The following is a 26,981-nucleotide window of genomic DNA, read 5'->3' on the forward strand; positions in this document are numbered from 1 at the left end:
ATGTTGTCTAGGTTGACTAAGCTATTTTGTATGCTTACTGGTTTGGTTTCATTGATCAAGCACCAATATGAAGGTAGACTGATATTTGACCATTTGATAGTTTTGGGTATTTTAATGTTGGCATTTTCTTGATTGGTTTGTATCAAGAGTGTGTGGTCTCAAGGACTTTTAACTAAGGCTTGGAAATTCATGTTTATTTCTGTGACTTTGTAGTAAACTTTAAAAATTAAGGCTAATGGTTGGACTTCTTCAAGAACTTGGTACCCTGAGGTTTTGATATTTAATGTGAGTGCTTTCAGTATGTGAGGATCTGAAAGACTTATCGTGAGATCTGAGAAACAATCAAAATGAATTGGTTCGTTGTAAAGGCTTGACTCAATCATTCCAAGAATGCTATCACTGAAGTCAATGAATCTTGCATCTCAGAGACATAACAAAATAGAGGTATTGAGGCTTCTTCTTGTTAAGGGCTTGACTGCTATTTGGACTAGACCTATGTGAATGTAATTGTAACCATCTTTTCTACGAGTTTTAATTTGTTCTTGTGTGAATAACTGACAAGTCTCATGTTCTTTACAAAGAACATAAGCTTTTTCAACTGTTTTGACGTGATGTTCACTTCTAAAAGAGGCTTTTGACCATTTCTTTTTGTAAATGTTTTTACTAGAAACCTTAGGGATATTCCAATCTCCAAAGTCGACCGTGTGAACTCAAAGAAAGTTTTTATTGGGAAATTATGAAAATTCCAAACTTGAAACCTTCCTCCTGCGGAGTCCACTTCTTATAAAATTGGAAAAAGATCTTGGGTGATTTGCTTTTACTATTGATGAATGATGACTTGCTTTCACTATTGCTGAACAGTGAAATTTGTTGGAATAATTGATGCTTTCACTGTAGAATATGGATGATTGAATGACTCTAAACTTTGTCAGAATCATTGGCAAGAACGTGCTGGCTGATTGAATAATTTCATGCTTTGTCGGAATTATTGGTATGTGTGTGTGTATATATATACATATATAAATATAAAAGATAACTCCAAATTGAATATCTCTTGATCCCATATGAGATCCAGTTCTACACCCTAGCACTGAACTAACGAATAGAAATTGAACTTCACTTCGCGGGAATGGCATCATTTATTAAGAAGTTCTAGCGTTGACGAGATGAGCTTGGTTCTTTTTAACGCGCAATCGCTTGACAATACATGCTTCAAGACACTCTTTTTTCTCATAAACACCAATTACCACTGTCGCTTGGTATTATAACAGCAGGCACATAATCTGTGCCGTATGATCATATTGCTGACTAGGCAAAATTACATATCGACGGATCAAATAAAAGGGGCAGGAATCCCACAAAATGCATTATAAATTCTTAAATACGTACTGGTATGCACTTAGTATGAACATATATAATAAATACATAAATACGTACGTGCGTGTACTTAGTATGAACGTATATAATTCAACCTATCAACTAATCCATCAAGTTGATACATGTCTAAAATCTGCCGAGGTCAGGAACAGTGAAATACTCATCATCGTCATCTGGGATTTCAATCCTAGGCTTCTTCTGCGGACTGCTCGATTTAGGGGGTCTGTAGGAGGTAAAATTGCTAGACTCCGGTGCTGGGAGCTGCGGAACTTCAGCTGCTGCCGGTGCCTCCTGAGGATACTGATCACCGAAAATACCCATGTCTGCTATCCATTCGAGCTCTCCAAACTCAAGCGAATCCTTCTGAAGAAAGCACAGTCCAGAGTTTCTCAAGGTTAGGGATAGATGAAAGAAAAGGCAAACAACTTATCAACAATGTTGGCATCAATTTTATATAAATGTTTTTTCTATACTGACTTCACCCGAACAACTGCCTGAACTCCATCCCAACTAAGCAATGACCTATTTAGAGCTATCAACTTATTGAAGTCATATAATCTCGTATAATCGTGCATATATGCTCTATGAATGATCAAACTAAAATAGCGATGAGAAAAAGAAAAGTGAACTCAATTAAAATTATCCTCTACTTCTATCTTGAAAGTCCAAAAAACTCATGAAGTTTCTGTACTCTCCCTGGTTTATATACAGTAGATAAATAATTAATTTCAAACCCTGACTTCCACGGATATTATGATAACGCCCATTTCTCTGGTCTTTCAACAGAAAAAGGGTAAGTTCTGGTGCATCTTTCAATGCTGTTTCTACGTGTTCAATTGAAACCATGCTATTCTGTGAGAAGACAATTGTGTAATTATAATCATTATGAGTAAAGCATAACATCCAAATGTCTAGGGATCTTTCTAACCTTGTCAGAAGATTCAAAATCTGATAATTGCAGTAAGTCATCAACACCCCAAGGTGATGAGATGCCTGAAGCCTGTGGTGCTGAGACTTTTGTTGAAATCTTCTGTGCACCTTGATTGGATGGCTCCAAGCTACTCGTTTCAGCTTCCTTAGTACTACTGGAGGCCAATGGCACTCGGATTCCTGTGGCAAGGAACCTCTGGTGGTTTGCAGAGAGGCTATTGGCTGAATGAATTGGTTCATCACAATCCTGACAAAAGAGGGCTCTGTCTTCTACGCAGAATATAAAAGCTGTCTTATCCTGCAAATCAGAATATATGTGTGAGAGGGAGAGATTGAAATTTGAGCAATTACTTCAAGAGAATTTAACAAACTCATCAGAATCCAGTGATGCTAAGACAGATTTAAAACGAAACCTTATTTATCTTTCAAGAACTCTTACGTGAGTTTCTTGTTGTTCATTAGTAATTGAGATGAAGACGGTTGATTTCAAGAAAGCAGAAATAAACCAAGAGGAAAGCTCAAATGTGGCTTGAGAAATTCAAGCTGATCATCTTGCATAGTCTGCTACTACAATAATTATAAGAACCCGTCAGCCTTTGATTCCCTGATTCTGCTCATCTTACGGAGCTGTCGAAACATCTCTGTCTACCCCCCACTATGTTTAACTCGGAAGAAAGAGTAAAACGCCCTGGAATATAGTTATAAATGATGTACCATAAATTATAAATCCTTCCTGAATTACAGCAAAACCTAAGACTACACGAGTAATTTCAGAATAACACTTTCTCTAATTGCCTTACCTTTCCCAACTCTCCAACGCATCAATGAATTTTTTTCTCATCTTCTCCATGACTCAAACCATGGTCCACAACAAGGACTAAATTGTACCCTTTGTGCTTAAGAATTAAAAGGCACCTTTTACGTTCCAATTCAATAAAAAAATTCCTGATTATGGATCAATCATTATTAAATTTGACGAATCGACATTCTCAGAATCCACAAGGCTGGACATCTACTCAACCATTAGCTGACTTGCATTGCAAGTAGCGAACAAACTCTCAAAATCCCCATGACTCAACCATTCACTGACTTACATTGCAAGTAGTGAACAAACACTTCATTCACTAGCAACATACACTTCACAAATTAGAAATTACTACTTTCATATGCACAAAAATTAATCATCAGTTGAGTTGCGCTCATCTGTATGGCGTCCGCATCACTCCATATAACTAATCAACCTGCTTAGCCCAAAAGCCAGTCACACCTAAGCGGACTATGTCGAGAACATAAAGTTTCAAACCGGGCCAATCATATCGTACTTGTAATTTTACTCGAAAGAAAATTATACTACTAAGTTATTGGGAGTTTTAACAAAACTCTCTTGTACTGTTCACTTTTAACGAAAAACCATATTTTTACCTTTTTTGGTACTATTCACTTACACTTGTATTTGTCATTTTTCATTAAAACCAACGTTTTTGAGTCATTTTCGTTAATTTTCCTTATTAGATCTTGGAAACCTCTACCCATTGTCACTTGGTTTCGGGTTTAGTTAAGAATTGGATGCTCCAACTCCAACACTCTTAGCACCCTTAGACCTATCTCAATCCGGCTCACCCTTTACATTCATCAAATCTAAATACATAATTAACTAATATCAGGAACTAAAACCCCAAACAAAAACATAAAAATTGGAAATTGGGAAATTAATCAACACATAGAAAGAAAATGGGAAGTGAAAATAATTACTTGGCAAATGTCGCATTTAGGAAGCTTGTTGGAGAGGCTCTGAAGGAGCAGCCTCTGGTGTTTGCTTGCAAGCTTATTCGCTGCGTGTACTTCAACGTCGCATTTGGCGCACAGAGCCGCCTCGTCGGCGCAACAAATCACCGTCGCCGGCGCCTTCTCGCACACATCACACTGAATCTTCATCTTCAACGATTGAATCCTGTAGATTTATCAGATTTCTTCCACCTACCCGCAACTCTGTTTCCAGAAAAAAAAAAAAAAATCCCAGAAGCAAGTGAGAAAGTTGTAAAACTGCCAGACAATTCCAGGGAGTGTGATCAAAATTCCAAAGATCAAAGCTTTCCCAGAAAGTCCAAACAGATTATCTATGGAAAATCCTCCTGAAGAGAGAGAGAGAGAGAGGAGAGAGGAGAGAGAGAGGATTGTGTTGTTGGTAAGAAGATAGAGGATTTGTTAGGCAAGTCAAGTAATTGGCGGAGGAGATTTCTGGAGAAAGGTGTGAGATTTGGAGAGGTTTTTGTGGTGATTGTGTTGGCGGCAGGGATAAGGATCTGGGATCTTCTTTTGTGTTTCAAATTCAAGACAATTGGGAGATATCACAGCACTTGTGGGGCCCGCCGGCTTCTGTCTTGTGGCTGTAGAGCCATTGACACCTGACGGTGGTTAGTACCACATCTCTTTCTCAAGACCAAATCTTTTAGAGCAACTCTACTCTTAGAGCTCTCGTTCAGACAATCCACTATTAAATCCACTATATAAACAGTAACTACCTTAATAAATAGTAATTGTATTTTGGATCTTCATCGTTGCATTTGAATAGTCTTGGCAATAGGCAATAAAATCTTATTAATTTTTTTTACAAAATAATACTAAATAAATTTATTTGTAATTTCGGATATGATATTTTAAATCGTTCTCGTTGCGTCACGTGTCATTTACCCAAAACGACTATTATTAGTCATAGATTTCGATAAGATATTTTCAGATATTTGTTTCGGATATTTTTTTCGGATTTTTTTACAATTTTTTAATTTTTTTATTCAAATAATTAATCTCTGCCTTTGGATTTAAAAAAAAATTGAATTCCAACACTCCAGATTGTGTCACGTGTCACAACGGTAACTTTTCTTAATTTTAAAACTATTTTTTTAATTTATAAAGTAGATTAATATCAACTGTTGATCTCAGATCGAACGCTTTATATTAAATCAGCTTTTTTTATTATCGTTGGAAATCAAACGGCTCGTATTAAAGAGTTGTTGGGATCGAATGGATCGTGGGAAGCCACGTGGCTTCCCAACGGTCACTGCACACGGGTCATTCACTCTAAAAACGTGTTGGCTGACGCGCCCCCACGCGAGCGTGAGGGGCACGCGCCTGACACAAAAAAAATAAAAATAAAAGGACTGACGCCAGGCATGGCGTCAGCCTGACGTCACACCCCTCGGGCTGAAGGGATGGCAATCCCTCACGGGCCTGGCCCTCGGGCTGCCCAATGCTGGAGCCGAACCCACCGGCCCTCGAGCCCTTTCCTCTCGCCTGTTCCCCGAGCAAAGTCCAACGGTGGACTTGCTCTTAAGGAGTTTTAACAAAACACTCCCGGTATTGTTTACTTTTAATAAAAACCATAATTATACATTTCTCTGGTAATATTCACTATATATTTAATAAAGACTTTTCATTAAAAATGAAGTTTTTTTTGGACTTTTCGTTAGTTTCTTTAATCTTTTATGCCTAACACGTACTGGTCTTTCTGTACATCGAATTATAAACTGATTCACATTTATAAACATAACTTTTTTTTTAATTTTGTCGTCATAAATTTAATGCGCTAATTCAGGTCACAGAAAGTCATTTGTATGGTTTTACTGGCTAACCATGTTTCTAATTTTTTAGAAAGATGACTGCTACTGTGCATTTCATTTGTATGGTTTCCTACAATATTGTGTTCATGTTATCTCTTAAAGTAGGGGGTGTAATATCCACACACCCCTTTTTACTTATCTTACACCTTTTTGGTTTTCGACCGTCAGATTGGATGAATTGAAGAAGATCAACATACAAAAATTAACAAGGGGCATGTGAGAAGTAAAAAGAGGTGTGTGGATAATATGTTTGATTTCCTCGACTAATCTCAATCTCGAATGTTTGATTGTTCCTTTCATGTTTTCAAAGATGAAACGACATGCTTGTGTATTCAGTGACGGATTTAATAAAAATTCTTAAAGGAGTTGGTGAGAAAATAGTTTGCATAGTTAAGAAAATAGTGTGCGTAGTTGATGAAAACAATAATATTTTTGTAGTTAAAATTTATGACTGGACTACGAAAGTGTGTGTGTGTGTGTATTCTGATCGCCTTATTACAACTAATGAAAATTTATGATCCCACAAATGTCATAAACGATGTTTAGAAATGACGATCTTATTGACGATGTATAGCTCTCTAAGGATTATATCTTTCCGAGTAAGTCATAATAATATATTGTAAATAGTTCTTTATGCTGGGAAATACGGTTCCATAACTTGTCTAGCATATGAATCATTGATAATTCACGCGCAACACACTGAAAATCATGTGCTTATGACATAATGGTGAGCTGCATGAAGCTTGAAAGAGTATTGTTAGTATAAAAATTGGCAATTTCTAACAAAATGTATAGATCTGTATTCTTCTTAGATTAGTAATGATTTTCATATGTAATTGTTGTTTCTAAGTATCTCATGCCTATCCTCTCAAGAACGTCAAACAAAATCAAAGACATTGGTTCAAATGCGTTCGTCGTATCATTCGTGTAGACTAGAGCTTTTGGCTAAATGTGCTAACAATTTTGTTTTAATTGATTTTTTTGCTCAAGCAAAGTTTATAAAACTCTTTTTTTTTTTAATTAATATGAACAGTTTTTTTTTTTCCGTGAAATTTTATAAAACAGCAATGAACTGGTTTAACACTTATTGCGCATTTACGTAACAGTAATGAAAATATGATGAATTGAAATGAAAATAGGATGAATTGAATTCACGAGGAGTTGAAATGAGAAGAAGTCAGAATCAGATTCATGTTGAAGTTGTTTATTTAAATGTTCTGGAATCGGAATAGAAATGACGTTAATTCCATAAAGTTATTTACTAATTCAGCAGAATCGGAATATAAACCAATATGATTACTAAAATACCATTGTCCCAAATCAAATATTTTATATACTTTTTTAATAAAATTTGATATAATATATAATAGTAAGAAAAAAAGTAAATTGCTTTTTTATTTCATAAACACAGTAAAATGCTTTTATTTATTTTATTTTTTACAAATTTAAGTATTTACTTTAATATATAAATTTTCTCGCTCAAGTTGTAGTTTCTTCTATTCGACGTATAAGTGGATTTGTGCATAATGTGAATAAGAAAACCCAGCCATATACCAATAAGACCTCCCAAATAATAATTAAAAAAATAATAATTTACCCAGCCAGCGGCAGGCGTGAGAGTACTCTCCTCCTCCCCCTCCTCCTCCTCCACTTTCAGACTTTGGGTGGCCATTATCTCCCCCATTTACAGGTCAGGCTTCTTCTTCCTTCTTCCTCCTTTTATTTTTCTGTTTTTTCTACCCTTATTTTCCTTTTAATTTAGTTTGGAAAATATTGATTTAGGGATTCAATCCTACTAGTACTAGGGTAAACCTCAATCCCAACTAATCAGAGTAATTAGGCTTAAGAACCGTGGATTCTCTCACGGTTTTCTTTTCAACCGCCGTGTGTGAGTAAATCATTTATCAAAGAATTATACTGTGCTTGAGAATGCAGTCGAAATGTAGAAATAATGTGTTTAACAGGTTCTGTATAATATCGAAATGTCATATAAACAAAGGAAACTCCGCCGAAATTTTGTGAGGAAGAATGGCTTCAAGTTCAGCCCACCTGCGTTCCTTGTTTCCGTCCCTCCCGCAGCCCTTTTCTGTCAGCCCCTCGTTCCATCCTCTGCTCCACCCCTGCCACACCCATAGCACTGTATATCTTTGTTATCGACATTTTATAATATATAGATTGCATGCCAATATTATTAAAAAAATCTTACCAAAGCACAAGCTTCTTGGGTTTCTTGGGTTGAATTTTCAATGGAAGCAGTCCCTTTTGATTTTGAATTGTTAAGCCCTTTTGATTTTGAATTGTTAAGCTGAACTCCTTTCTGTTTTATGACTGAAGAATGAAATTGGGAAAATCTTCTCACATCTTCATCTTCTGAGAAGGAAGGGGAAGAGGAAGTTTGTTGGGTATGTCTCATTCGTGCATTCGTTCTCTTCCAGCGCTGAAGAAGAAGTTTGGTTTTGGTCTCCTTCATAATCCGCTTCAGAGTTCTACCAACACAATCCCCAACTTGTACATAGAGAGACAAAAGCACTCAAATAATTTTGGTAAGGATTTGATTTTCCTGCTATCAACTTCTATCTTTTAATTTCCAAGATTAGATGCAACTATATGTGCTTGATGATTGTTTTCTTTCAGGATCATTATTCACCGCGGCCTTTTTAAGTCCCTTTGGAAATCCAACTTTAAGGTTTAGGGCTCAGTGCAGGTCAATATCAATCTTGCATCCTTTTATCCTTCAGGCCACAGGGGAGCTTTGCACGCTACCCACTTATCAACTGCCGGCTTCTGATACTTGCAAGGGTACAGCTGTTCATTTAGAGGAACCCCATGTCGATTCTGATTGCAAAGTTACTGCCGAGAAAACTAGGGGATTGTACAAAAAACCAGTGGATTTCACCAAAGTGAACAAGAATCTGCTTCCTACTGTAGTTCTTGTTGGGCGCCCGAATGTGGGCAAGTCAGCTTTGTTTAATCGGTCAGTAATTCATTTGCCTTTTTTCCCTTAAACTTTGTTTACTATGTATGTGTATTTGGCATAATTTTCATTTTACTTGTCAAAAAGAGAAAACGAATGCAGATATTGTAACTTGCAGCGCTCTTGGCCTTGCCTTCTAAATTTTTTATTTTGTGGGTTTCTTTTAGTTTAATCCGGAGGCGGGAGGCTCTTGTCTACAATACACCAGATGATCATGTTACTCGTGATATAAGAGAAGGCATTGCCAAATTGGGTGATCTACGATTTAGAGTACTGGACTCAGCTGGTTTAGAAACGGCTGCATCTTCAGGCTCTATTCTTGATAGAACATCAGGAATGACTGCAAGTGTTCTCGCAAGGTCTCAGTTTGCGGTTTTCCTGTTAGATGTAAGGTTAGTTATATGGAGGCTGGCATATCTTTGTTTATGTTAAAAGAAAATGTTCTTAATGTGGTTCAATTTGGTTTGTTACACGATGAGTATGTTTTTGGGCTATTCTGGGTATACATGCACGCTTATGCATGCATAAAAATACATCCAAATACGTGTGTATGTGGGATTATTAACTGTGAATGAGAAACTGTATATTATATGATCTAGTACTAGTACATAAGCCACATCTGGTTGACCAGGGAGTTATATTTTAGGGCCTTTCTCTTGAAATTTGTAGTTTTCTTTTCCACTGTTATAATTTGAAAGAACACCTAGAGTGCTAGCACCTTACACTACGACCCTGGCCACCACTTCCTCTTTTCCTTTTACATGCAAATTTATTAAGTCCTTTGTGATATCTTGTGATTAGAGCTGGACTGCACCCCCTTGATCTGGAGGTTGGAAGGTGGTTGCGCAAAAATGCACCTGGAATCAATCTTGTCGTTGCCATGAATAAGTCTGAAGCACTTTTTGATGGTAGTGGTTCTCTTATGACGGCTGCTACTGAAGCTTATAGGTTAGGATTTGGTGACCCTATTGCCATATCAGCTGAAACTGGACTAGGAATGCAAGATCTTTATGAGAGCCTGAAACCTAAGCTTGAGGACTATATGCTCCAAGTATTAAACAGTAAGGAATTTATCCTTTTCTTCTTTCAATAGAATATTGGTTTCATGCATAGAAACTTGTTCTCTCCTGTTATGTGTATTTCCATGCATATAGATGAACTTCTTCAAAATATTATATGGTCTTCTAATCCCTCTGGTCTCTCGTGGCATGTTTGCATTTTATGCAACCATATTGCTCTATGGAGAAAATTAATGAAGACTATCATGCTTATATAAACTTGGATTTGGGTTGCAGTGTTAGTATTCACACATCTTAGCATATACTTTTTTAGCTCTAGATATAACAGTGCTGAGTTTATAATTTATTTATGTGAAACAAGAAAATGTATTAAAATTTCAAGCGCGAGGATGGAAAATAATGTTAATAAAAAACAAATCTACCAACATATCAGACACAAGCAGAATACATTTATCTCAAATCTAACATTCTCCACCATCAAGCACGATTACAGAAAGGAATGTTCTTAAAATGCTTTGACATTGATGCCCCAAGAGGAGTCAAAAGTCTAGTTCTGTGATTTTTTCCAAAGCAAATCTACTTTCTTAAATGTTTAGTTTGTATTATAATATATTCTGAACATTTTCTATTGGCCCTGAACCTTTGGATACTCTTATTATTTGTCTCTGAACCTGTTTGGTGGATTTTGCACTGAATGACGACTACATAGTCCAATATCAACAAGCTAGTATTTCAGATTTTGGATATACTTAATCTTGTTAAATATTTATTATCGTTTTAAACTGCAAACAGGCTGCTATGGATGGTTTCATATGTTTTATTGTAATACAACCTGTAAACAAGCTGCTCCTTAACCACATCATTCATATTCTTTTATTGCTTTCTTGATGAAGGGGTCAATTTTTGTGCTATCCTAATTGATAACCCCATTTTTGTTTCTTTCTTGATCCTAGATGAAGAAGGTACTGCTGAGGATGGCAGTTCTTGTGATGTTGAGGAAAGTAAGCTGGAATTACAGTTGGCAATTGTAGGAAGACCCAATGTTGGGAAGTCAACCTTGCTGAATACATTGTTACAAGAAGAACGTGTGCTGGTGGGCCCAGAAGCTGGTTTGACAAGAGATTCAATTAGAGCTCAGTTTGAGTTTGAAGGGAGAACTGTATACCTGGTACATATTATATTTATTTGTTTGGTGCTTCTTAACTTTCAAACTCAGGTTACGAGTTGATTTCCTTTATTTATATTTTGTAGTCCTTAGTGGGATAAGACTTTGTTGTTGTTGTATATTTTGTAGTCCTTCATATTCCTTGGCATGCTCTTTATTACCTGGTCTTGTATCTGCCAGAGATTATATTCTGTCTCAACCCCAACTTTACAGTATATATCAAAATCATGTACTATTAATTCCATTTCATAATAGTGTGCTTGAACTGATAGATTTGTAGGATCACTTCTTCGCTCATAAAGAACTTGAGTGATATTAGTATACTTCATACCTTTCTATTTCTTGGGTAGAGAAATCAGTTGGAAGTTCTGGAATGAGAAAACTTCAAAGATGTTTCTTTCAAGCATTTTTGAGTTTTGACAAGACATGCTTCAATTTTAAGCGCGGCCTGGGCTAAAATGCAGCTCGTTATAGCAACCACTAGCCCTCACTTTGGATTTCTATCTTGAGTACAAGTTTTGTATTTTTTCTTCTTGGCTTAAGAAAATGTGTTATTGTTAATAAATGTGAGACATTAAGTGCATATCTGTATGCTAATTCGCAGTGTCCCAGGATAAGCAACTATAAGGTGCTTGATAAAGTTTGAATGTTGTTGCACTTTCTATTTTTAATTTTTTTGTATAAGTATTCTTTGTTTGAACTATCAAATTTCTTGAACATGGCTTATTTTATTTGATTTATTGTGCCTTCCTATTCAGGTAGACACTGCAGGTTGGTTACAACGAGCTAAACAAGAGAAAGGACCATCATCCTTGAGCATTGTGCAGACAAGGAAGAATCTAATGAGAGCTCATGTAGTTGCTCTGGTCCTTGATGCAGAAGAGGTGTGCCAAACGATATGTTTATTTTTAAGAAAATTCTAGAGTTCGTGATATGTTTAGATTTCTGCTACATAAAATTTGATAGTTTGCACTATAAATGTTATATGACGTAATGTAAGTGATTTTTGTTTTTTCCTTGATATTTAACTGATTCCTTTCTTACAACATCATATGTAATTATCAGATTGCAAATTCTAGGAGAAGTTTGAAGCATGATGAAGTAGTTATAGCTAGACAGGCAGTTGAAGAAGCCCGGGGCTTGGTTGTGGTTGTGAACAAGATGGATCTATTAAGGGGGAAGCAATTATTTGACAAGGTCATGGAAATTGTGCCCCAAGAAATCCAGACTATCATGCCCCAGGTACACATGCGCACTATTTTCTTAAGTTAATGTCTATAATGCTCCGTGCTCATTTCAAATGCTTCTCATAGAAAACAGAACTGGATGTTTACAATATTTTTCACATGCTTCTCCTTGGCTGCCTGAGTTAATATGGGGTTTTTGTTCTGTTTTAATGATATGAAATATTATGATATAAAGGTTGGGTTACTAGTTTGATGCCGTGAATTATTTGGTGGAGGTTCTGGGTGGGTTATGAGAAGATATCTGAAAATGACAGAAGCATTGGTGGGAGGGCGCCGGGGGTGGGGGATTTCAAGTTCTCTCTTCGATAATGTGTTTTGAGCAATGGTTTAAATGGTAATTAACGTTAGCATGGCTGTGGCAAACAGGTGACTGGGATACCAATCGTATTCATATCAGCCTTGGAGGGAAGGGGCCACGCAGATGTCATGCACCAAGTTATTGATACATATGAAAAATGGTGTTCACGATTGTCAACAGCTCGTCTCAACCGTTGGTTGCGTAAGGTCAGTTGATGGTACCTTTTTTATATCATCCATCCAACACCGTAAAGGTCATTGGAAGTAACCGTCTGTCTTTCCCCGTGTTTCATCAGGTTATGAGCAGGCATTCTTGGAAAGATCAGGCTGCTCAACCCAAGGTTAAGTACTTCACGCAGGTGAAGGCCAGACCGCCTACTTTTGTTGCCTTTTTGAGTGGGAAGAAAGAGCTCTCGGAAACAGACATCAGGTTCTTAAAAAGGTCTTTGAAGGAAGACTTCGATTTGGGCGGAATACCGATCAGGATCATGCAGAGGTCCGTCGAAAGGAAATCTGCGAGTAGCAGTAGCAAGAGCGGCCAAACTACACATAGAACGGCTGAAAGGATGTCGTCCGACAAGAGAAGTAGCGTGTTGGTTGAAGTTGAATAGCACTTGAGTAAAGGACTATTGTTGCCCTCTGTAATCTCAAGTAATATAACCCTCCTCAGTTGAGGTTGTCTAATTATCCAATGGTTGCAATTTTTGAGCTTCTATAATTCGCTTTAGGAAATTTATTTTTGTTACAGGTTATGCTATAACCTGTTTTGTTAATTGACTTGAAATTCTTAGTTGAGTGGGACGTCTTATCTTCGGCTCCTAAAAATGGTAGGCAAATAATTGTTAGTCCATTGTGATGCTTAAACAAATGCCACCTCCACTATCGTTGTATCAAATTGTATACTTGGATTGATGAAGTGAAGTGAATTTCACTAATATTTTGACAGTTGAATTATATGGTTACATATCAAGCGTTTGCGTCTTGAAATTCAAAATGTTTCATTTAACCTCCTAAATGTTAAGGTAATTTTTCGTCCTATTTCCTTCTACCTAGTCATAAACTACCAGTCTTTCCCCAAACAAACTGAATTTGAAATAAATTATTATATTCTTGTCGGGCATATATATGACCTATAAAATATGAGAACATGTATACGAAAATTATAAACAGAAATGTTGTGATTTATGCTTTAAAATTTCTTTTTTATGTTCCTCGTTAAGATAAAATTCTGGCATTATGGTTTAAACCGTCTTTTTTTTTTAAAGTTTTGCTAGTATATATTTTTGCAAAATATTAATTACATCCTTAATAAGAGACTTTTTTTTTAAATTTTTGTTAATTTAACCAATGAAAGAGTATTAGTTGTCATTGAATGACATAGCGTTAGTTAAGACCAAATCTATAGACAAAATTTTATAAACTAAATAACACGAAAGTTAATTATTAAATTATTACTTAATATTAATAAACATGCTAATTACTTATTAGTTCATATTTTATCCGTAAATTTTGTCCTTGTGCCATTACCCATCCTCTTTCAAAACGAAACCATTAACCCCCCCCCTCCATTTGCTGCAGTGCTCAGATTTTCCTGTTTCTCTCTCTCATCATGATCAGGCTCATAACAAAATCCAAATCTTTCAGGAAACCAAGCTCCTCATCCTCATTTCTATCTTCAATCTCTCCCAGTCCATCTAACCCATTTTCCTCTTCGCCAAAAACAACCCATATACCAAATGGGGGCTATCTCTACGTTCAGCTTCTGGGTCGAAATTTTGCTTCTTTACGATCCCAGATTGGTTCCCGGCCGGAAGTCTCATCTGGGTATTGCCAAAATTGGGTAAATGTTCGGGCAAATGGGACTTTGGGGTCTCAGACCAGGAGTTTGTGCAGTGAACCGGACAGAGAGTCTATTCAATATGATGTTGTCATTGTTGGGGCTGGACCTGCCGGTCTATCGGCAGCGATAAGGATGAAGCAGCTGTGCCGCGAGAAGGATGTTGATTTGTCAGTGTGCGTTGTGGAGAAAGGAGCTGAAGTTGGTATGTTTATAATCACTTGATACTACTTACAAGCTTGAATCTTTCTAGTCACTAGATTAAGATATTTTGTGGGATAAGTGGATAAATATATATATAAATATATGTGTGTGTATACATATATATCCTTGTAATCTGAAATGCCAAGATTGATCTTTGCTTGGCTTTTGGATAATTGAATTGGACTTGCTGTTTCTTATTATGTTTGATCCTTTTGTCATTTTTTGATTACTTATAGGTGCTCACATTATTTCTGGTAATGTTTTTGAGCCCCGGGCACTGAATGAACTTCTCCCACAATGGAAAGATGAAGAGGTACTTATCTGCCTCCTCTCACCTTCCCTTTGGTTTCTGCTTCCCCCGAAGGCTACGAATTTACTTGAACCCTATGCCCTTGTTTCTTTTGTTTTTTTGCTAAGCTATTGAAATCTTTACTTTCAGTGGATGCCAATTGCTTTTGGTTCACTAAATTTTTTATATCTGCAAATAACTCAAATTACAATTGGAAGGTGATAAGATCGTTGTTTTGTATATCAACGTTGTTGCTCATGTTGCCTAATGCTTACCACATGTAGTTTTGAACAGTCTAATCCTTTTGAATAGTCTAATACTTGTTTGTGGTTAGCTGAATAATTTGGCTTCCAAGAAGTTTCTATGGAGAAAAATTTTTACGCTTGTAAAATTTGATTTTGATAGAGTTGGCATTTTTACAGTCATATTTTGAACAAATGGATGTGGCATATGTTGCCTATTCTTTTTCCCTGATATAAGTACAAGGGATATCAGGGCTTTATCTGCTAATGTGGAATGTATTACTCGTTCGAGAAATAATTTGTAACTTACTTACATTTTCTTCCCTTGTATTTTAATGTATATTTTTTGCCAACTTTGTTTGCAGTCACCAATCACTGTACCTGTTACTTCTGACAAGTTTTGGCTTCTTACAAAGGATCGTGCACTTTCACTGCCATCTCCTTTTGATAATAGGGGAAACTATGTTATAAGGTACTTGAAAATTGTGCTATGGGCTGCCATGCATTTTGCACTGTTATGTTTACTGTTCTTCTCTTTAGTTGTGCTGGAAGTTATCAAGAAACTAGCAGTTAATTTGTGACTTTGGCGTGAAATTTGTCTAGAAATTCTTTTGGGTATTTCTCTGATAACCCTATCAGCTCTCATACAATGTTGATGAGCCTTTATTTTTCCCTTGTCAATCTGGTTCTGTTCAACAGCTCATCTACTTGGAGCTAGTGGAATTTTTTTTTAATTTTTCGGTCAATTGGAGCTAGTGGAACTTAAGAAGCTCTAGTATCATGAGACCTCAACTAAAGGGGAGAAATAAAAAGACACCAAAAGTCTATGATTAAATTTTAGGTAACATTTTAATTCGTATCTTATAGTGAGATTTCTTGTCCTTGTTGTCCCTGTTGTTCCTGTGTGATTTTTGTGGTAGAAATGAAATCTTCGTTCAACTTCAAGATTGGCAACATTTTCACGAAGCTCCCTTTTGTTTTTGTCAATATTTCTCTTCACTGTCATTTAATTCATGTATAATTACAGTTAAACAAGCTCTTTATTGTGGACCTTGTGATGCAGTTTAAGTGAGTTGGTACGATGGATGGGAGTGAAGGCAGAAGAGTTGGGAGTAGAAATATATCCTGGCTTTGCTGCTAGTGAGGTATTCCTGTTAACTTTTTTCCTGCTGTTGCTCAATGTACCGTATATTAAATACTGGTATTACAAGTTATCAAATTTGTCAGATATTATATGATACAAACGACACGGTTGTTGGCATTGGAACTAATGATATGGGAATTGCCAAAGATGGTTCAAAGAAGGAAAATTTCCAGCGTGGCATAGAATTGAAAGGCACCTCTCTCTCTCTCTCTCTCTGTCTCTTACTTGTCCTCATGCATGCATGCATGCACATGTGAGTGTGGTCAACAAATATTTGAAGTTGGAAAAGCCCCACTCTGGGCATATGTAGCACATGTGCTCTTACTAGAATTTGGTATTGCCAGTTTTCAAGATTGTAAAGTAACTAGGCGCAATGTTTAGTAGATGACAGATGTGCCACATCAGCTTTACCTAAGGTAATGCAGAGTAGGTATTTTATTTAAGTTAGCTAAATCAAGTGCATTTATCTGTCTAATCGGTGAGGTTAGTTAGATAAGTTAGTTTATAATGAGCTATAAATACTATACTTAACCTTAAGGGGCTGATTATTGTACTGGTTCATTCGAACAGAAATTACAAAAGAGTTTCTTCTTTCTGTTTCAACTTCTCCAGCTTACTTGTGCTTGATTCATGGTTGGTTTTTGCTGTTCAATCAATCATTATATCGATGCTTTATGCTGTATTGTTGGAGATCTTTATCTGAACGAGTCATGTTCATTGATCTTTCCGCGTTACTATCGTTAGGTTTTGCCCTTGTGTGGTGTCATGTCCTGTTAGAACTGTCACTTTATAACTCCAAGAAGAGAACAAAGAGTTATCCACTTGCTTTAGAATTTTCTATGAACTGGTACTGCTTACATGGACTAATTATATCCAATATGCAGGGCGAGTAACACTTCTAGCTGAAGGGTGTCGAGGATCATTATCAGAGGTTTCCAAAAATATTTCCTTTACCTCCAATACATTCCCACTGATTCTAAACTTTCAGTCTTTGTCATTCACATGTAATTCGAATATCTATCTGTTTCTATAACAGCAAATAATGAAAAAGTACAACTTGAGAGAGAAGGGGCATTCACAGCATCAGACCTATGCCTTGGGAATTAAAGAGGTAGCTTACTGTTTAAAGCAAATAAATTAGTCATACTTTAGATATTGTATTCTTACGGCTGTTTCAGAGAGACGTTTCAGCCATTATTTGTTATTGGGATTAATTGATTTTGTGGATTTTTTAATGTTATTTTGTTTTTATTATTTTTGTAAGTTTTAACTAAAAGAAGAGAAATTTCTTGAAATACATACTATTCTGATTTGTAGCTGCTTTCCCACTAACTTTATGTTCTCAGGTTTGGGAAATTGATGAAGGAAAGCATGAGCCCGGTGCTGTGTTGCACACTCTGGGTTGGCCCCTGGATCCAAAGACATACGGCGGTTCATTTTTATACCACATGAAAGATAGACAGGTAGCCAAACTTTTTGATGAATAATTGTCTATTTTATAACGTTGTTAATATTTTCTCTTTTATACTCAGTAAAACAAGGTGATACTTCTGATATAGAGAGTGCAATATTGATGGGTTTCTTGCTTAACTTTTCAGATTTCTATTGGCTTTGTGGTTGCTTTGAATTATCATAACCCTTTCTTGAACCCTTACGAAGAATTCCAGGTAATTAAATCAGTGGTTCTTCTGAATGATCTAAATGCATCTGCTGGCTTTGGATATATGCCTCTCTCTAAATTGATCAAGGGTTTTGCACCATTTTTGGGTACTCAAAATTTTAATGTTTCTAAGTTTTTGTTGTGTACATGCAATTGGAGAAGTGATACACGGAGTTTAAACTTTCATTATGTTTTTTGTTGACTGTTTAGTGAATACAATACTTCCAAGTTCTTTGTCATTTATCTGACCTGAAAAAAAAATTCGGTCCTAGTAGAAATTCAAACATCATCCTGCAATCAAAACACTGCTGGAAGGTGGGACTGTTCTTCAATATGGGGCTCGCACCTTGAATGAGGGTGGTTTTCAGGTAAATTAGTAATTTCTATTTTACATGATATGTGTACAATACATCAAGAAAGAAGTTCAATGGAATGCTATCACTCTGAATTTTCTCCACATGGCTGCATCATGTATCTTTTTAAATTGGATATCCATGGACAACGATTGTAAATATTCAAAATTATCCCCTATAAGTATGCTGTCACCACTGAATGAAATGTTTACTGAAGAGTTAAGGTAGGAGGCTTTAAGAACAGAGTTTCCCATAGCTGGATCTCATTGTTGTCAATCATAGTAATTTCATGTAAGATGTAGTTAAAGCACACTGCAAGCAGAAGTAGACAATTTGTAATCCTTCTTCTCCTTGGTTTCTCAACTTTTGATTGTAAAGCGTAATGCCCTATTGCCAGACATTCTAGCGACATAGGTGCTTATGTTGCCACACAGTGTATAGGGACCACACATTCAGGCAAAAGTTTACCTGATCAATGGTTTAGATTTACAGTTTGGCATATGTGGTCAGACTATCATTCTGAACCATGGATAAGATGGGTGTTTGCTTAACGTGTGGTGCCAGATTTATAGTCTTGCGACATGTCTGCTATACCGTAAGGGAACAGTACTCTCTCTGCTTCCTCTCTGCGTATTTATAATTATATAGATGTGTTCGTAACTATGTATATATCATTTATTTTTCTGTTATACATGTTATACAAATACAAATATGATGATAGTTAAATTTCAGTCTATCCCGTATCCAGTTTTCCCTGGAGGAGCACTTATTGGATGTTCAGCTGGCTTTTTAAATGTACCTAAAATAAAAGGAACTCATACTGCAATGAAATCAGGTATCATTCACCAAATAGTTGTTCATCTGGTTTATGTTTTATCTTACTTCTATTCAGTATGTCTAATTATGTGAAAATAATTCAGCATGCTCAAAATTTTAATTGTTACAACAAATGCTGGTAGATTATATTTGTCAAGTCACGTTATACCTATTCACGGTTGATTGTTTCTGTTGGAAAGTCAAGTGGCCAAATGGTCCAGCTCATAGTACATATTTTTTCATGGTGAAGCACGTACTAGTAGTATGAATTGGAAAAATCAGAATTTTTTTATGCGTTACATAAGTGCCCGTACTTCTAAATTGCTTTTAAGTTCATGAAGATATCTAACTTATTAGTTATATTACTACAGGCATGCTAGCTGCAGAAGCTACATTCAGTCTACTTCATGAAGGCTCACGCATGGAAAAATATTGGGATGCTTTAAGGAATTCTTGGATATGGGAAGAACTGTACCGAGCTCGGAACTTCCGACCAGTTAGTATAAAAATCCATTTCTTTCTCCTTTGTTTATGGTTTCGGAGTTTATCTACTCCCTATTTTTGCCCTACAGTTCTACAGTTGATAGCTTTTTATTGTAATCATTGGGGGATCAATTACCTCCTTTTTGAGCCCTATACTAATGGGTCAGCTCAGATAACTGTTACTCTACTGCGCTCCATCTCGTTCAGATTGATTATATAATTACCTGATCCATGCAAAGTTTTGACTCATTTTTTCCTTGGTTTTCATTTCTTGGAGTAAGTTGAAAAAGGCAAAATTTGTTTTATGTGGCTGGTTTTATCTGATGCTTCTTACTTTAAGCTTCGTACTTGGAAATTTATTATAGTTTATGGTCACTGACCTTTGTGTATTATTGTAGGCATTCGAATATGGACTTATTCCTGGCCTGGCCTTAAGTGCTTTAGAACAGTGAGATCATATTGCTCCTTATTACTTCGACTGATTAGTAATTTCTCATACTATTTGATGTTCAAACCTTAGTTGCCAATATTTTCTGCCTATCAGTTACATAATGAAAGGAAGATCTCCCTGGACGCTGAAGCATGGAAAACCAGACCATGAAGCAACAAATGTAAGACATTATTCTGAAAACTATGGACTCAAACTACAGACTCAAATAGTCAGCACACTACAGTTTGGTACTAAGTGATTCAAATATTTGCAGGTTGCACAGTTCCACTCTCCAATTCAATATCCAAAGCCAGATGGGGTTTTATCTTTCGATATTCCAACCTCCTTACACAGGTTTTTAATACCAACTTTCTTGTATTCATGTTTCTTTTGGTTAAAGATTGGAGTGTAACAGTTTTCAAAGGTACCACCTTGCCAACATATGTTATACAATCAGGTTTTCATAACCTACTTCCCCAGGCTCTGAAATTAAATATATGTGAATATAATGGCATGGAATGGAGGTTTTTCAGAGTTCTAGAACTCAGGGCACATCAATGTTTAAAATGAAATCCCACTTCTTTGTGAATGAAGTAATGAACAATGGGGACTTGCACGGAACTGTTAAAAGAGTCCAGAGGATATTTGCTCCAAAAGAGAGCCCTCTCACATCCCCTTTTTCATGTCTTAAGCTAAGCTTCTATTGGAGTTGCATGCTTCTAGCATAGATCCTTTTGGACAGTTATGTTTTGTTCCTTCCCAACATGATTCCGCTCCACAGTAGTTTGAGGGAGTTATCCTACTTTAACAGAAATAGTTTGGTAAGGCCAACCTCTGGTACAAAGGTGCCCCCATTTCCCACTCTTAGTATGTGGTGAAATTGAGGTTTAACCTCAATGTGGTTCAAGTTGGCAGTTAAAGACTTGAGAAGCGGAGATGTGCTAGGCTGAGAGCCTAGGTTAAAAGGAATTCTTTGTTCTGTCCTTGAGTTTCGGCAATGAATTAAGAAAAATTAAGATTTTTTTCTTTTGTGCTTCACTAAAACCCAAAGAGAAAGGATACGTGTAGCTGACTACTAATAGGTAGGAGTTGAGGGACAATCATTGTCATTCCGTCGGAATATTGCCACTTGTATGTAGCTTCTAACTGTCAAGCATTGTGTATTTGAAGACCACTAATATAGATTAACAAAATATTCTCACAATTATGGTTGAGCGTTTTAGTGTATTGCATTTCACCAGAAAAATGAATACGGCTTCGTCATGGTGTGAGTGTCTAGTGACCATGGAGGTTTTCTACTGGATGTTTCAGTGTGCAACAAAAGCTCCTATTTCCTTTTATTCTTTTCCGGAATCCAGTTTATTAAGGATTTTTATCTCTTTGTATATGTGGTTTGTGTGTTTGGGTATGCCTCGATGATTTTGTACTTTCTAAATTTTTCTTTAGCTGTCAAAGAACTAGCAACTCAGACTGATATTGGTACTTTCCTGCTTGCTCTTGTCCTATTTTGTAGTAAGTTATGAATTTATCTTTGTTTGCTTGTATAGGAGCAACACAAATCATGAACATGACCAACCACCTCACCTTCGGTTGAGAGACCCCAACATTCCTGAACTTGTAAATTTGCCAGAGTATGCTGGCCCCGAGTCACGATACTGTCCTGCACGTGTATACGAGTAACGTCCATTCTATTATTGCTTGTGTTTGATTGGCCATCTGTAAAAGGATTCTCTTATTCATCTCAAGTTTTAAACTGTAGGTATGTCCCTGATGAAGAGGGTCAGCCGAAGTTGCAGATCAATGCTCAGAATTGCCTACATTGCAAGGTAATTTGAAGGGGTAGTAAGAGCTACCTTTTATGCATGCCAAATTTTCAACATATAAGCATCCCCATTATGCACACATAAGGCCGGAAAAGTTCCATACTACAGTTAAGAAAGAGAGCTTAATAGTTTATGTCCCGGCCAACATTTTATTTAGTTTTCTTGAATTCTTATTCCGGCATATCTCATACACCTTTACTAGTTCGTCTTGCACTTCGTACAATTAATCTTTCGGGAGAGGTTTTGGTCTGCAAATCAAATTTACACCTCTCTTTATCCCACACTCGTGTCATTCTGGAAGTCGTAAGTTGGGAACCATACATAGTAGGATGCTTTCACATGCAATGGTTGCTTCCAACACTCTTACATCAACCGATCTTTTATCTTTTTTCGAAGTTTTGAGGATGCACTGGTAACCTACAAACTTTGTTAGTCATCTTTTTAATCTCAGGGTTGCAACTGCCCGCTTGTATGCTGAAAAACAAAACCTGGCAGTCTGCATCGATTGTTCGGCCAAATATTTACCTTGCTTGAACAAAAACGAATAAACAAAAAGCAGTCATTTCTTTTTGTTGCCTTACAACGTCTTCTTGCACTATGTGTTTTACAGGCATGCGATATCAAAGACCCGAAGCAAAACATCAACTGGACTCCACCGGAAGGAGGTGGCGGTCCAGGCTACTCCATAATGTAGAGAGTAAACAAGTTGTTTTGCTATTGTCATTGCTAAATGTTACAGTTTGTGTATACAATAATTCTACTGTGTTTTCGCCAACGCGAATAAAATGTTGAATCAAAATCGAACGCATGGTTGTCTGCGGTCTCACAATGTGACAGTTACAAAATGTGGTTGGAGGGTGCGTCGCAGCCCTCGCTTAGAAAATGCCTGAATTACGTAAAAATGTAGGATCCGCGAGTACAAAGAAGTTGGAAAAGAAGAAAAGAAAACAACATTCCGCAACCATATAATTGTTGGCTCATAACACCTTCGCCCGCGCCTTCCATTGAATCTATGGCTACGTGACTACATCAACAGTCCTAGCCAATTCAACAGCTGCTCCGACATAACTATGCGGCGTTAACTTTAGTAGATTGGTCTTGGCTTCATTAGGTAATTCCAGGCCTTGTATAAAATCTACTATACTCTCCTTGGTAACAGCTCTTCCTCTGGTTAGTTCCTTCAACTTCTCGTAGGGCTCAGGAACTCCGTATCTTCGCATAACCGTCTGTATTGGTTCAGCAAGAACTTCCCAGGTAAGGTTCAAGTCCTCCGATATGCAACCTTCGTTGACCTGTAGCTTTGATATTCCCTGAAGAGTGCTTTTGTAGGCAAGAAGAGAATGCCCCAATCCCAAACCCATGTTCCTCAAAACAGTTGAATCCGTCAAGTCACGCTGCCAACGTGAAATTGGTAACTTCATGCTCAGATGACAAAGATTCCCATTAGCCACGCCGAGATTACCTTCACTGTTTTCAAAATCAATAGGGTTTACCTTGTGAGGCATCGTTGATGACCCAATCTCACCGGCCTTAGTTATTTGCTTGAAATAACCCAAAGATATGTAGTCCCATATATCTCTATCAAAGTCGATCAATATGGTATTGAACTGGCAAATTGCATGAAAGAGTTCTGCCATGTAGTCGTGAGGTTCAATCTGCGTGACATACGGATTAAAGCTCAATCCAAGAGATGTTACAAACTCTTCAGCAATCTGAGGCCAATCAACATCAGGATAGGCGACAAGATGAGCATTGTAATTTCCAACAGCCCCAGCAAATTTCCCCATTATCTCCACCCTAGAAATCTCTTGCCTTTCTCTTCTTAATCTGACAGCAAAATTTGCCATTTCCTTTCCCAAAGTTGTGGGTGAAGCAGGCTGTCCGTGAGTACGAGATAGCATAGAAATATGAGCATTGTCTTTAGCCATTTTGCATATTGCCTCAATCAAATCATCCATGACTGGATATATGACATCATTCATGGCTCCTTTCAACATCAATGCATGTGCGAGGTTGTTGATGTCCTCAGACGTGCAAGCAAAATGAACAAATTCAAGTACCTTGGCTATTTCTGGATGTGGTTGGCATCTCTGTTTCAAATAGTACTCCACCGCCTTCACGTCATGGTTTGTCACTCTCTCAATCTTCTTTATTTCTAATGCATCGTTATTACTAAATCCATCAATTATTTCTAGCAAATACAACCGAGCATTTTCACTAAAGGTAGGTACCTCTGTGACTTGAGGGATTTGTGAAAGCCATAGCAACCATTTGATCTCAACTAGAACACGGAAATAGATCAAACCATACTCACTCATGTACGGAGCCAAGTCCTTGACTTTACCCCAATACCGACCATCCAATGGTGACAACGCCATCAAACTGACAAGCTCAGATTCACCAGAAGATTTAGCAGACACCATCTTCACACTCTCAGTGTTATCATTGGTGTTATTTCTGGTGTATCTAACAGCCATATCCACCGTCCTGGCCAGTTTAACAGCTGCTCCAACATAGCTATGCGGTGTCAGCTTTGATAAAATGGACTTTGGTTCTTCAGGTAATTCCAAGCCTTTGATGAACTCTCTTATACTTTCTTTGGTAACTGTTCTTCCTCTTGTTAGTTCCTTCAGCTTCTCATAAGGCTCAGGAACACTATATCTTCGCATAATAGTTTGTACTGCTTCCGCAAGCACCTCCCAAGACTGGTTCAACTCTTCACTCATGCGAGCTTCATTAACCTGTAGCTTTGCTATTCCCTGCAGTGTGCTTCTGTAAGCAAGAAAAGAGTGACCTAATCCAACACCCATGTTCCTCAGAACAGTAGAATCAGTCAAGTCACGCTGCAAACGTGATTTAGGCAACTTCTCACTCAGGTAGGAAAGACTTCCACCAGCAAAACCAAGATTACCTTCACTATTTTCAAAATCAATAGGGTTCACTTTGTGAGGCATTGTTGACGACCCAATTTCACCAGCCTTAGTTGTCTGCTTGAAGTAACCCAAAGATATGTAGCGCCATATATCACTATCAAAGTCGATCAATATATTATTGAAACGGTTGAGGGCATTGAAAATTTTTGACATATAGTCATGAGTCTCAATCTGAGTAACGTAAGGATTAAAACTCACTCCAAGAGATGTTACAAACTCTTCAGCAATCTGAGGCCAATCAACATCAGGATATGCAACAAGATGAGCATTGTAATTTCCTACTGCACCAGCAAACTTCCCCATGATTTCAACCTCAGAAATTCTGCGCCTTTGTATGCTTAACCTGACAGCGAAAATTGCCATTTCCTTCCCCAAAGTGGTGGGTGAGGCAGTCTGACCGTGCGTGCGAGAAAGCATGGGAACGGACGCGTTATCCTTTGACATGTCACAAATTGCCTCAACCAACTCATCCATGACGGGAAACATAACATTGTTGATAGCATCTTTCAACATCAACGCATGAGCAAGATTGTTGATGTCCTCAGATGTGCAAGCAAAATGGAAAAATTCAAGCACCTACAATAACAAAACATTACACAATTCTCAAACATATGAAACGAAGCTATCAACGGGACGGTATCAAATATAAAGGAGCAGCTTCAAGCTTGTTTCGGAATTTAAATGACTCGATAAAGGGATTCACCTTAGCTATCTCTGGATGCGAACTGCATTTCTGTTTCAAAAAATACTCCACTGCTTTCACATCATGATTAGTAATTTTCTCAATCTTCTTTATTTCCGCTGCATCATCGACGCTAAATCCATCGATGATTCCTTGCAAGTAAGATTGAGCATCTCCACTGAAACTGGGCACCTCTGTGACCTCAGGGATTTGTGAAAGTTTCAACAGCCATTTTATCTGAAATTAAGAAAAACAATAACACCTTCATCAAATTCAAAATTCAAATAAAGAAAACGCAACAAAAAATTACGAAAACTCGGTAGCAAATTAAACGAAGTACCTCAACGAAAACTCTGTAGTAGATTAGGGCATATTCGCTCATAAAAGGAGCCAATTCCTTGACTTTACCCCAATAACGGCCGTCCAACGGCGACAAAGCCGTCAAAATCGAATGCCCGATTTCGACTTTGCCGTGGCATGTACCATTGGTATCTTCGATGGCGGCTCTTAGAGAGCAGTCCATGCGGCTCCGAGAGAGTGACAAAGAAGAAGTGTTGGAAGGACGATGAAGGTATGGGGCTTTGGATGGCACAGAACTGAAGAAGCAGGAGAGTTGGTTGCAGTTCGGAGCCCTAGAAGAAAAAGAAGAGGAAGGAGAAGAGGCTCCGACGTCGATGAATCGGAAGGCCATTTTGACGAGCTCGGAAATCCCAAGGAAAATCCGAGAAAGGGGTCTGAAAACCCTAGATAGGTGGCGAAGAGGATGATGGAGGCGCGCGGTAAACACTCCAAAAATTTAATCGATACTAAAACTGAAACACTGTTCCTAACTGACTATTTTGCCGCTGTTTATTTTTTATTAGAGTAAACTGTCATTTAACCCCCTGAACTATCACGTGAGTTTCAATTTCCTCCCTGAACTATTTTTTTAGCCAATTGACCCCCTAAACTATGTTAAAGTGGCCAATTAACCTCCTACCGTTAAGTATCTTTAACTCCATCCAATTTTCTGTTAGAAAGTGTCATGTGCTTGGCACATGACCACCTTTTTACATTTTATGTCTAAATCTTTACAAAGAAAACATATATAACAAATATTAAAAAAAAAAACTTACAAACCCTAAACTTAATCATTTAAAATAATAGAAAAAGTAAGGTTTTTTATATTAACACCCCACAAAATGTTGAATGCACCCCATATTAAAATTTAATATTAAATGACTTATTTACTCCACTATGCAATGACAATTTTGACCTTATTAGGTTTTAAAAAAAATTATAAATACACCCTAAATCACTTTTAGCGTATTATTTATCTTCTTAACTATCAAAACCCTCTCATCCTCCATTGTTGAACAAAATTCTAACTAATGAAACTACAAATATGTTGATTGAGAAAATTTTTTTTTGACGAATGAAACACGAAATCGATGTTTCTGAAGCTTCACATGAGATAAGA

The 26,981-nt window shown here is 37.1% G+C and overlaps 4 protein-coding genes across 5 annotated transcripts; 2 read left to right on the top strand and 2 right to left on the bottom strand.

Moving 5' to 3' along the window:
• Positions 1 to 1,333: 1,333 nt before the first annotated feature.
• LOC126619319 (B-box zinc finger protein 24-like) lies at positions 1,334 to 4,634 on the bottom strand. Its single transcript, XM_050287655.1, has 3 exons — positions 4,060 to 4,634; positions 2,306 to 2,605; positions 1,334 to 1,740 (listed from the first exon to the last, which is right to left on the bottom strand). The coding sequence occupies exons 1-3, from the start codon at positions 4,240 to 4,242 to the stop codon at positions 1,504 to 1,506; spliced, it is 720 nt and encodes a 239-aa protein (XP_050143612.1). The 5' UTR covers positions 4,243 to 4,634; the 3' UTR covers positions 1,334 to 1,503.
• A 2,803-nt stretch (positions 4,635 to 7,437) lies between these two features.
• On the top strand, positions 7,438 to 13,596 carry LOC126619313 (uncharacterized). Its single transcript, XM_050287646.1, has 10 exons — positions 7,438 to 7,614; positions 8,259 to 8,467; positions 8,559 to 8,898; positions 9,066 to 9,290; positions 9,700 to 9,959; positions 10,871 to 11,085; positions 11,841 to 11,966; positions 12,148 to 12,324; positions 12,696 to 12,833; positions 12,923 to 13,596. The coding sequence occupies exons 2-10, from the start codon at positions 8,329 to 8,331 to the stop codon at positions 13,235 to 13,237; spliced, it is 1,935 nt and encodes a 644-aa protein (XP_050143603.1). The 5' UTR covers positions 7,438 to 7,614; positions 8,259 to 8,328; the 3' UTR covers positions 13,238 to 13,596.
• A 552-nt stretch (positions 13,597 to 14,148) lies between these two features.
• LOC126619314 (electron transfer flavoprotein-ubiquinone oxidoreductase, mitochondrial) lies at positions 14,149 to 22,711 on the top strand. Of its 2 annotated transcripts, none has more exons than XM_050287647.1 (18): positions 14,149 to 14,668; positions 14,904 to 14,980; positions 15,564 to 15,670; positions 16,262 to 16,343; positions 16,426 to 16,534; positions 17,227 to 17,273; positions 17,379 to 17,453; positions 17,689 to 17,805; positions 17,941 to 18,009; positions 18,278 to 18,370; positions 19,088 to 19,190; positions 19,543 to 19,667; positions 20,053 to 20,102; positions 20,199 to 20,265; positions 20,359 to 20,438; positions 21,632 to 21,760; positions 21,844 to 21,910; positions 22,518 to 22,711. In XM_050287647.1, the coding sequence occupies exons 1-18, from the start codon at positions 14,236 to 14,238 to the stop codon at positions 22,599 to 22,601; spliced, it is 1,914 nt and encodes a 637-aa protein (XP_050143604.1). In that variant the 5' UTR covers positions 14,149 to 14,235; the 3' UTR covers positions 22,602 to 22,711. The 2 variants fall into 2 exon arrangements, with proteins under 2 accessions (XP_050143604.1, XP_050143605.1); XM_050287648.1 differs by lacking the exon at positions 22,518 to 22,711 and adding an exon at positions 22,359 to 22,510.
• Positions 22,712 to 22,744: 33 nt separating this feature from the next.
• On the bottom strand, positions 22,745 to 26,340 carry LOC126619312 (uncharacterized). Its single transcript, XM_050287645.1, has 3 exons — positions 25,863 to 26,340; positions 25,544 to 25,759; positions 22,745 to 25,416 (listed from the first exon to the last, which is right to left on the bottom strand). The coding sequence occupies exons 1-3, from the start codon at positions 26,211 to 26,213 to the stop codon at positions 22,924 to 22,926; spliced, it is 3,060 nt and encodes a 1,019-aa protein (XP_050143602.1). The 5' UTR covers positions 26,214 to 26,340; the 3' UTR covers positions 22,745 to 22,923.
• Positions 26,341 to 26,981: the final 641 nt, after the last annotated feature.

The sequence above is a fragment of the Malus sylvestris genome, chromosome 4 (assembly GCF_916048215.2).
Source record: "Malus sylvestris chromosome 4, drMalSylv7.2, whole genome shotgun sequence".
Lineage (NCBI taxonomy): Eukaryota > Viridiplantae > Streptophyta > Magnoliopsida > Rosales > Rosaceae > Malus > Malus sylvestris.

Bases quoted from the DNA above. Each gene is read 5' to 3' on its own strand.
- LOC126619314 (XM_050287647.1), top strand. From the start codon at position 14,236: ATGATCAGGCTCATAACAAAATCCAAATCTTTCAGGAAACCAAGCTCC. The intron at 16,535-17,226 runs GCACCTCTCTCT...TCCAATATGCAG, and splicing joins GCGTGGCATAGAATTGAAAG to GGCGAGTAACACTTCTAGCT. The intron at 21,911-22,517 runs GTAATTTGAAGG...TGTGTTTTACAG, and splicing joins AGAATTGCCTACATTGCAAG to GCATGCGATATCAAAGACCC.
- LOC126619313 (XM_050287646.1), top strand. From the start codon at position 8,329: ATGTCTCATTCGTGCATTCGTTCTCTTCCAGCGCTGAAGAAGAAGTTT. The intron at 9,291-9,699 runs GTTAGTTATATG...TCTTGTGATTAG, and splicing joins GTTTTCCTGTTAGATGTAAG to AGCTGGACTGCACCCCCTTG. The intron at 11,086-11,840 runs GTACATATTATA...CTTCCTATTCAG, and splicing joins AAGGGAGAACTGTATACCTG to GTAGACACTGCAGGTTGGTT.
- LOC126619319 (XM_050287655.1), bottom strand. From the start codon at position 4,242: ATGAAGATTCAGTGTGATGTGTGCGAGAAGGCGCCGGCGACGGTGATT. The intron at 2,606-4,059 runs GTAATTATTTTC...TCTGATTTGCAG, and splicing joins CTAAATGCGACATTTGCCAA to GATAAGACAGCTTTTATATT. The intron at 1,741-2,305 runs GTTAGAAAGATC...TGCTTTCTTCAG, and splicing joins ATTTTGAATCTTCTGACAAG to AAGGATTCGCTTGAGTTTGG.
- LOC126619312 (XM_050287645.1), bottom strand. From the start codon at position 26,213: ATGGCCTTCCGATTCATCGACGTCGGAGCCTCTTCTCCTTCCTCTTCT. The intron at 25,760-25,862 runs GTACTTCGTTTA...TCTTAATTTCAG, and splicing joins ACTACAGAGTTTTCGTTGAG to ATAAAATGGCTGTTGAAACT. The intron at 25,417-25,543 runs GTGAATCCCTTT...TTGTTATTGTAG, and splicing joins CGCATCCAGAGATAGCTAAG to GTGCTTGAATTTTTCCATTT.